General features: G+C 42.0%; 1 protein-coding gene across 1 annotated transcript; it reads left to right on the top strand.

Annotated features, from left to right (window-relative positions):
• The first annotated feature begins 7,488 nt into the window (after positions 1-7,488).
• On the top strand, positions 7,489-9,851 carry LOC126798548 (uncharacterized protein At5g39865). The gene has a single exon (XM_050525551.1). The coding sequence runs from the start codon at positions 8,075-8,077 to the stop codon at positions 9,536-9,538; it is 1,464 nt and encodes a 487-aa protein (XP_050381508.1). The 5' UTR covers positions 7,489-8,074; the 3' UTR covers positions 9,539-9,851.
• The last annotated feature ends 1,033 nt before the right edge of the window (positions 9,852-10,884 follow it).

Genomic DNA, 10,884 nt, shown 5'->3' with positions numbered 1-10,884 from the left:
TAATGTGTCTTTCGCGAATAGAATGGGGGAATGGACCAATGAAGGACTGATTTTGGTCCAAGACGGAACCGTACGCATCCTCTACGCTACCAGTGTCGACTGCTACACCAAGGCGTACGTTGATGTTGCTGGAGCTGCTGGCGGCGTTGGTGTGGATAGGATTTGTGTTGGTTCACTAAGTGTAGAACTAAACCCATGTCAAAGAAGCAATGCAAGTCCAATGACAATGCATTGGCGCATAGTTAATCACGTCATAATGAAAGCAATAGTGTCCCAACAACACTAGCATGTATGAATGTATAGCTCATTGAATCTCTTCATCGTCTATACTTAGACGGAATAGAGAATCAAGAATTAGCTTCATATGAACACATATGGGTATGAGTTCTTGCAACCGATTGTACTACGTTCTCTCGAACGTCGTAATCTGATTACATAAGCTCTCCGTGGTCTGGAGGCATTTAAAGTCCCTCGGGCACTCTCATATCTGCGTCAAGATCCCTTTACAGATATTCTATGACCACTATCATATGCTGCAAATCAGTTTTCATGGACACTACTACTGATCAAGTAGCGGAAAGCAATTATGTCCATAACGAGAGAATATAACTCATCGTAGTCAATACTAGGATAATGAGACAATCTTTGCGCCATAAGTCCTGCATATATCGCATGACTTCATCTTTCTCATTACACTTACGAACAATGACAAACATAACAAGTCTAGTTCAGCCTGTATTGATTCTTTCCACTTCGGTCAAGTTGCTCATCGTTGATGCTTTACAACGGAATAAGAGCATAAGCGAATACATCATCAATCATGGGAGATCAATACATTAAACACACGCGCGCGCTGTATATGATCAATTCGTGAGATTTTTATTCTTCTCTAACATCAACAAAAGGAGTCTGTAGCGTCCCACAGAAACTTAGTTGATACACATGTTTAGAGAATATCTCTTGATGATGGGCGAAATACTTGTGCCTACGCACTTCGCTTCTTTCTAGTTTTGATTCTAGAGAATAATGGTCTCCCCCTCATCTAGGCAGGAGCCAAGACTGAAGCTATGACCCTTACTAGTCCATCTTTGCGTTTGCCGCCCTTGTTTTGTGGTGCAATGCCACGGGCGCCGACAACACCACAGCGTACGATGGTGCCATCGCCGGCTTCCTTCCCACTGTCAGGGATGGTGCCAACGGTGCTAGGACCAGGTCATATGAAATTCTCTCATATTCTGAGAGTCCCAACCTTACCGGCACATCACAGCATTTATGTGCGATCTCGTCACTTTCGCAATATCGGTAAAGTCATTGAGCATCGAATCTTTGACTTTCTGGAGGTCGATAATGCGTTGCACATTTGCTCACTTTGAGTAGTGCGGGATCTTAATGAGACATAGTGCCACACCACGTCAATTCCTGGCGTTAAAACCAGAATGGGAGCATTCCATATCTCCCCCTAACGACGGGAAGTATGTCTCATCAAAGTGACCGTCTGCTAATATCGCAGGATAGAGATCAACGGTTGTAGATTGGAAATAGCGGACAAGTGTTGGTGATTCATAAATCATAACCAACCAGAATACTTAATCGTTTCAAGTAGACCCATTGAGATAACTACAATAGAGGCACATAAACAACTTTAACCAAATAGGCGTTAGTGAAAAGAATGTTGGGATCGTATCCAGTGACTATCTGGTACGCACTAAACACTTGGCAAGTTGTGGGTCTGAAACGAATAAGTGTCGCTGCATGCAACATCATTACATATCCCCATGCAAAAATCGGCAGGTTAGTACCCATAACCAAGTCCGAGCTCTGCTAGATCGTGCGGTGAATGAACATGAGGAATAATATGTTCAACGACGATCCTAGTAGATATGCAAAACGAAATCATCAAAGTCGTGGAGGTGAACTCTCCAATGGTATCCATTCAAATAGATTTGAGAGGATAGGAAGGGTGGTGAGCCCTTAGTATGATGATCATAGCTAAAAACTTTAGCGAATGCAGCGTTTCTTGTGGAAAGCAAAGTGACGTGTGACCAACGCGTCGATGCTCTTAACCTATGCCATAAAAATACCGAAAAATGTCCGTATTCGGTTGGATAGGGTCCACTAATGTCACCTTAAATACTTTGTAAGAATTGAATGTTCTCGGTTGGAGCCTTAGCAAATAATGACTTCCTTGAAATCTAGTAAAAGAACAAGCTTTGCAAAATGAGCGATTGGCATCAGAGATTGTCATGGAGGCATTAGAAGACACGTGAGGCATCACAAGCTCCTATGAAGGAGGGGATGCCGCCACCAACGGCCTTAATGCCATGGAGCCGCCGAAATAGGCAGGCTCGGCCTCACCGTGCATGGCACGAGTAGGCTCGGCCTCACCGTGTGGAGCATGGGTGAGGTGGTCCTCCAATCGCTTCGTGAACATGAAAAATAGATGATAATGTGAATTTCAAAGAACTCGAATCATCATATCTTGTTCAAAATGACCAAAAAACGATCATGTCAAAACCGAGAAGACAGTAAAACCGAACCCATGATTCAAAGAATCTTGAGTTACATAAAGCTACTGGTGCAGGCAAGCAAAACGATGTCTACAGGCTAACAAAGCTACTGTCGAAGCTTGAAAAAGATACTGTCAATGAAATCTGACAGATTTATTCCTCTCCATTCTTAACACAAATATCAAGATGAAAATCCATCATTGGCATGTATGGCATTTAAAACTTAGCAAGGCACGAAGATATACAACACAATCTCCGCACGAGATCCGTAAAACAACTACCTGCGCCGTAGGACAGTGTGGGTGGTTACGCAATTAGCAAGACACTCGATTTCACGGCGGGACATTCTCAAAATGAAGATTAAGAGAGTCAACGACGCGGTGAACTTCTCTACACAATACGCCGTAGGATATTGTAAGAGAGGGGATTGAAACAAATGGCAATCCCATCGAATGTATCACATGGCAATAGAACTACATTCTTCAACTCAAGAGTTGGAAAAACATGGTATTGGAGCAGTTGAATACCAAACAATTATGGTGGAAAACCTTCCATTTGGTGCGGGTGGTCACCAATAATAATAAAATCATTTGAGCTATGAAACGACTTGGAGAAAACCGGAAAATTAACCGGAAAACCATGTCAAATTAACTCAAAACCGGGTGAAATTTGGACTGGGAATACGTGACAGCAAGAACTGCTGAAATATGCGGAAAACATGACGAGAAACGACGGAAAAAAAACGTCGGAAGCTGGCGGCACCGATTGCCGGAAATCCGGCCAGCGGTGGCCGGACCTGGCCGGTATGGAGGCCGTAACTTCAGGTCCGACAGGGAACGCCGTCCGGAACCGGATGGCGGTGCCGGAAACGCCGGCAAATGGCCGGAAGGCGGTGAATACGCCGGTAAAACGCCGGAAAACGTTCCGGAAACTCCGGAACAGTAACCGGAAAAAACGACGTCAATTTTGACGTTTCGAGGTCCGTTTTCCAAATTTCAAAGTCCAAAATCACAATGTAGTGCTATTGGGGTCCCATGTAACCCAAAAGCGGCCAATTAAAAACCACGTGAGTTGTAAATGTTGACCATGCATGCTAAGCCAAGGCAAATAAAATTCTCACAAGTCCAAGAAAGACGAGAAATTTTATAGAATATGCCAATATTTAATACAACACAAACAAGCTTCCAATTCCAATAGACGACTTAGGATAAAGTCGAGCAATAATCATGGCAATGCCAACGTCATACTTGAAAAATAGTAAGCAGAAGACATAGTCAAAATAGAGTGACTAATCAAAAGTCCGTAGCAACAAAATCTTGCATATCGGATTGGGCGGAGCCTTAGCCTGAGGCTCAAAAATGTTTGCTTACTTGAGAATGGAAGAATGTTACTTTTTCATCTCCAAAATTCCCTAAAGAAATAGATACATGTGCCAAAAAAAGGGCATGCGTTTCTTGGATGTGGAGTATGCATCAAGGTCAACTCTGATAATACAACGTCATAGACGTTCATTAAATCACTTTAAGTGTGTCCCATAGAATTCTTTATTTTTGGGATCTTTTGTCAGCAAATAGTGCTGCATCAGAGTAATGAATCAACTCAAATAAATGAGTACGTAGACCTTGGGATTATCGTTTATAGACATGAGTTTAAGAAAACTCAAACATTCAAATAACAGTCGCGATGGCGACGCATCCATAAGAAACGAGGGTTGTATAGGTTTCGAATAATCGAAATATTCAAGTATGTAACCGGAATTAGAAGGGTTGTGATGTATATGGTCACAAAATAATCGATGCATATCGGCGATTCTCATGATCGCACCCAAAACAGCGGTGCACTCAGGCGACCACACGAAATCGATATCTTCCTTTTTAAATAATAACGTGACTCCCCCAGGACCGTCACACGAAAAACGTCGACCAGGAGGGGAATCATATCCCTCTTTGGTCTCATCGGCGTTATAAGAAAGGCCGGAAAAGAAGACATGAAAAAAAAAGCTAATAGCGCCCGATAATTTATATATATATCTTAAAAAGCAGCAACTTTAAGAAAAACATACTTGTTGGTCTGCCAAATAGACCGCATATAAGTAAATTGCTCTGCAAATCGATCGTCATGCATGAAGTTGCTTGTTGAATTCATTTTCGATCTTCGTCCGATGACATAAAAATCTTGGGAGGATACGATCGGAATCGTATGTAGATGGCAAAAGTATCGTCCATCTCGGCATGAATGTCATCACCATAGTACGACGAGTAATCACTTTTCCTATGCAAGCACGCGAAACAGAGTTAGAAAACGAAAACGTGCAAATAAATGATTTAATAAGCAATAGGAAAAGAAAAAGGAAAAAAGAGAAATAGTTTAAAGGCCCAAAAGGGTAGAGAAGACGGGAGTAGCTTCTCTTGAGCGAAGAGTTTGCTTGTGCAGTTCGCGTTCATTGCGTATATATGCGGGAGGAGCAATTTTGAATCCTCTGATGCGGGGTTTGTCGGGGGAAAAAGATGTTTTTGCGGAGCGAATGCGGAGGATACCCTGCGGGGCTGCGGAGGCTGCGTGCAGGGGCAGCAGGGGGGTCGCAGGGTCTGCAGGGGGGGGGTCGCAGGGGCAGCGTGCAGGGGCTGCGCGCGGGGCTGCTAGGGCAGCACGCGGGGGCTGCGCGCGGGGCTGCGGGGGCAGCACGCAGGGGCTGCGCGCGGGGCTGCGGGGGGGGGGGCTGTGGTGCGGCGGCTGCAGGAGGTGCGCCGGCGAGGAGATGCCGGAGCTTGGAATCGACGGCGGCCGGCGGAGGAGAGAGAGAAAAAAAAATAGGGCTCTAAAAGTTCAGGGTTTTTAGAGCAACGTGCTGATAACGTGTTTCAGGATGAAATAATTGTGTATTATTGAATGATATGGGGGCCTATATATAGGCATTAAAAAACCACAATCCCGTAGGATTCGGAGTCCTAATCTATTACGGAGATGCTAATCTATCTCCTAACAGGAAACCTATTAGGCTAAGACACACATAAGGGTAGAATAGTAATTCTCCCGGAACACTTAACTATTAGTTATGTGTAAATTAATCGCCGTCCCGGAAAGACTGTTATTCTTCTAATTAAGTCAAGAACCCTAAACCCGCACTCCACGCGGCACATAAAATCGAGTCTTATCCCACGCACCTCAGGGGCATTTACGAAACACGCTCCAATGTGGAGGCAAAATTACAAGCACACGCGGGAACCACAAATATCCACAAGACCACAACAGCTAAAATAACGTCACGCACTTCACCCAATTCTAGCAGCGATTTGTGCTCTGTTTCGCCCCTCATGGAACCTTCCATGTAGACATTCGTCGCCTACGGTCCTACACTCCTACTATATATCTGGACTCCCTCTTGAGCCATTCAAGGAACAATTCCCGCACTTTATCCAAATTATTAAGATCTCCCTGCTATTTTGAATTTATTTCAAAAAATTAGTAGTTTTAATTGACACAATCTAATGGACCAAGAGTAATAGTGTTTGTCTACTCAACCACAAATTCATTGAGACCACATATAAACTTCGTTCTTTTAAGAATACAATCAAAACATAATTAAGTGTTAAATGCGTGATTGTTAAGTTTTTATTTTAGAATTTGACTTGGAGGATTGTTGAGAACCTATGCAGCAACAAACTCGCTCTCGCTATAGGTGAGAGGAAGGACAACAGTGATTTAGATCTTGTTTGCCGGAAAGGCGCTCCGGTGCGGCAAGGCGTTTTGGCGCAACAAGACATAGGGGTGAGGGGTTTTCTCCTCTTCCTTATGTTGTATTCTCGTGGTTTGCCTGATAAGGGGATTTTACTGCTTCAGTCGGCAATGGCGGCGGCTTTTTTTCTGACAATGGAGGCATGTTCTTAGGGAGTGGTTGATTCCCTAGCGTCGACCGGATAAGATCTTGGTTTTTCTGGCATCATATTTGTTGTGGTGCTAGGGGGGATCTTGAGCGGTTGATTCTTTACCGTGTGTGGCAGTTGAGGCAGGGGCTTGCGTGTGGTGGTTGAGGTAGGAGCTTGGGGATCTAGGTCGGCTTCCCATCTCATCCATGGCAGAGGTGTGTGACCGACCGCCAGAGGTTTGATGGCGAACTATTTCGTAGGCGAGTCAGTTGGTCCGGTGGAGGAAGATGAGACTATGGTTATGGGCTAGGGTCTTTGGCCCCATCTCTGTCCGGTTCTCCTAGTCTCTCTCTCATTCTTTGGGTCGAATTGAGTCTTTTTGCGGATAGTTCCTTTTTCCTTTAGATTTTTAATAAGTTAGCCATGCTAACAAAAAACATTGTTCTCTGATTCTTTTTTGGTTTATAAGTTTAGGGTTTACGACATTGAGATTGTTAGACTTTGTTTTAGTTTATTTCGCTTGGTTCCACTAATTTGACGAAACCCTATTATGGGTGGATAAAGTTTATGTTGTACTCCTACATTTTTCATATATCAATGACAAATCGTCGTTCATATAAAAAAAATACAATCGAAAAGTATATTGGTTATTCTTTCGTGTCGTTTAATTATTGAAAAATCAAGACCGATCATTAGATGTATCTAAAAAGAAATATCGAATTATGTATGATTTAGACATCTAATTCTTGTGTAGTTTGCAGACAAATTAAACTAAAATCATGTAAACTACTTTCTTGGCTTTCTAATTTTGGTAGGATTAATGATTGAATGAGGAAGGATTACCCACATTACAAATCCCCTAAGATTATGGCAGATTATGGAATATGGTGTTTCCCAAGATAAAGGAAAAACTTATTGTTCAAGTTGTATTAGTAATTTCGTTTCATTTTATTATACTACTAAAAAGTTGAGCTACTATTTGATTAGTTTATGAAAAGGAAGCAAAACCATGTCATTCATCATGTAAGCACATATATATTGACACATTCTTGAAAAGCAATTCGGGTTTCCTGCTTCTACCCCATCGCAGTTTTCCTTTTTCTTTCTTTCTTTTCTAGAGAAGAAGGATCGCTCATCAAAGGTGGGAACCAACAACTCAATTACTCAAATGGTCTTCGCCCTCATTCTTTGACCTTTTGTATCCTCAAAACTTTCTGGAATTTCCATCTCAAAGTTCACGGGATTTCAATCTTCACATTTGGAAAACCCTTCCGAAAATCCCACCCCAAAGTTTGCAGATTGGTGCTGCTTGAGGTGGCTCACCATTAAAGGCCAATCCTTGCAGATAGGTTTTCCACAGTTGCATAAATCTGTGAGTTAATTTCCACATTTTCCCTTCTTCTTGATCATATTTATATCCCTGTCCCTGTCCTCCTCTGTCCTTGCCTGCCTCAAATAAATGCATGATGAAGATCCAAGAACAATAAGCAGAGGATTCCTAATCCCAAATCTAAGGATTTCTGTGATCTCATCCAAATCCTCAATACAATCTCATTTCCCAAAAGTCTGTGCCCCTTCCTTCCTCCCAATCCCACCACCAACCAAAGAACGTTCTTTTAATCCAAATTTGCAGACTTTCATATAAACCAAGTACCAATCTCAGAGTCTTGCTCTGTTTTTTTACTGGTGTTTTTTCCGGTGATGGGTTGCGCAAGCTCGAAAAAATCTCCGCGGTGCGGCCACTGCCACAACCACTATTCATCTCCGGTTACCCGGAGCTACTCAATGCACGTTCATCATCCACCTCAGAACAGAGGAGACAGCTACCATGTTGTGGCCCTCACCTCCTCCACCTTGGGATCTCTCAGCAGCAATAAGATCGAGTACGAGTTCAAGACCATTGTCAATGACAATAAGGATCACATCCACAAGGTGAAGGAGACTTTTGAGGAGGAGAAGGAGAACAATGTCAATGGAAGCAATACGGAATTCTCGATGGGTTTGATTGAGGCGAAGACGTGGTCCAATATGATCAACCAGAAGATTCCCAAGGTTATACCCAAAACGCCGACGAGAACGCCGCCGGGAGAGCCGGAGACGATCAATGCGTGGGAGTTGATGGAGGGTCTTGAAGACATAAGTCCTCTGAGGAATTCAGGTCATCATCTTCGGAGCTTTTCGTTTGATGTTATTAAGAGTCCATGTCCTGTTCCAGTTCCCGTTTGTGTTGATCGTCCCAAGTCGAGGTTTCACGAGATTGGTAATGCCTCACCTAAGCCTATGTGGCTTCAATTGGCTGATAATGAGAACATGAACACCAATGCTGGGATTCCACAGTTTGATGCTGAGGTCATTTCTGGGTTTCGAAAGTCGTTTGGAGAGCTCAAGGTGGATGATCCATTTCATTTCAGAGATGGAGAAGAGCTCAGTGAGGATATATCTTTTCACTTTGGTGATAGGAAAGAAGAAGAGCTCGATGATTCGTTTTATCGCAAGGATAGAGAAGAAGAGCTCAAGGAGGATGAGTCCTTTGATGACTCTTTTCAATTCTCGGATGAAACCAAGGAGGCAAGTAGTGGCACTTCAGATTACAAATGTGAAGTGTCATTTGGTAAGGGGAAGGATAGAGAGAAAGTTATGCTGTACTTCACTAGTCTTAGAGGGGTGCGAAAGACTTATGAGGATTGCTGCCATGTGAGGGTGATTCTGAAAGGCATAGGTGTTCGAGTTGATGAGCGAGATGTTTCGATGCATTCCGGGTTCAAGGAGGAATTGAAAGACCTAGTGAGAGATGGGTGCAGTGGAGTTTCTTTGCCTAAGGTGTTTGTGGGGGAGAAGTACATTGGTGGAGCTGAAGAGATTAGGCAAATGCACGAAGATGGGAAGCTAGAGAAGTTGCTTGAATCTTGTGAGAAGTTGAATGGTGGTGGTGGAGGTGGTGGTGGAGTTTGTGAAGCTTGTGGAGATATAAGGTTTGTGCCATGTGAGACATGTTCTGGTAGCTGTAAAATTTACTATGAAGATGATGAAGATCGATACGATGAACATGAAGGCGAAGATGTTGAAGAAGAAGAAGAAGAAGCAATGGAGGGTGAGTGTGGATTCCAACGCTGCCCAGATTGTAATGAAAATGGCCTGACACGTTGTCCCATTTGTTGCTACTAGTGTTCTTAGTATGGCCTAAAACCAGGTACTTAGTTTTGACCCCCTTTTTTGGTGCTTCATTTTCCTTTGGTTTCCATCTTTAATGAGTTGATTGTTATACTTGTACAGTAAAGAGTTATTTTACATTTTATAAGAAATGGATGAGAGAAAAAAGAAAACTGCACTAGTGAACAATGAATAATGTTCAAGCATGCAGGTTCCTCAATATCTAGTGTCATGAAAGTTGTATAATTGGTTACTTTGTCCTTTTTCCAGAAAACAAATGAGAAAGGCCTGTATTGTACATTTTGTATGTCTTTTACAAGAATTCAAAGAAACATATGAAATGCAGTCTTATTAGCTTGTTGTTCTACGTTCAGCTTGCTTTTCTATTCTTGGGAATTGAGATATGAGAAATTATAAGAGTAAAATTGTCCGCTAATATCTAATTCAAATCAAATAAAGTTGAAACTTGAAAGAAAGTTTTTCGAAAAAAAAACTATGAATCGTATTATCACATTGCATTACCCTTTATTTTCCTATAAAATACATATATATGACAACTAATTTAGTGTGAGTTCGACCTTTTACTTTCACAAGAGACTTATATGTTATTAAATCAAATTGTACATCATCTCATTGTATTGGCAATAACATGTCTGTTATCTATGTACCTAACACCGATCAAATGTTATAGCTCCGGAATTGAATCAATTCAAAGATATTTGAAACCTTTCCTACTATAATCAATGAAACAAATATCTGACTTGAAGTTGATTCTAAGCCAGTTATTACTTAATAAGGTTGTTAGGACCACCTAATCCCATTGTTTGTGTTTCATATTAACCAGAATTGAAGGAACCTTCAATTGAAAATTCAATTTGATGTAGTGCTAGACTTCTACAGTGTCCTATTCTGTACAAGAAAACAAGTTTGTTTAGTATGAATTGTTTATACAACTTCTGTTCAAATATCACAATGATACAATAGTTGGAAACAACCATCTCAAAGATGGGAAAGGTCATCAAACATGTTAATGCAAAAGTTTACAAGCAAATTAGAAACGTTCATCTAGGTCAAAGTCGGCGAGTGAATCAAAGTTGAGTTGAATGACCTGGTCAATCCACCGTCTTAGGACTTCAAGCCGCTAGGCTGGGAAAACTATGAAGGAAGAAAGAATGGTTGGATATTGCTCTTCATCTTCTGAATGGGAATCACATTTTGAGCCCCTAAAAAGGGACTCCTACCTACTCAATTCCATCCCTTAATTAAGCCCCCAACCAAATAAAGAATCAGTCTTTAGGTAAGGCCTTGTTGTGAAAGCAAAATGTGTGACCCCCAACTGTTTTCACTTGCTTGAAATCACC

This window comes from Argentina anserina, chromosome 6 (assembly GCF_933775445.1).
Source record: "Argentina anserina chromosome 6, drPotAnse1.1, whole genome shotgun sequence".
NCBI lineage: Eukaryota > Viridiplantae > Streptophyta > Magnoliopsida > Rosales > Rosaceae > Argentina > Argentina anserina.
Note: the sequence above shows the minus strand (reverse complement) of the source record. Positions and strands in the feature narration are given on the sequence as shown.

Coding starts and splice junctions, on each gene's coding strand:
- LOC126798548 (XM_050525551.1), top strand. CDS start 8,075: ATGGGTTGCGCAAGCTCGAAAAAATCTCCGCGGTGCGGCCACTGCCAC.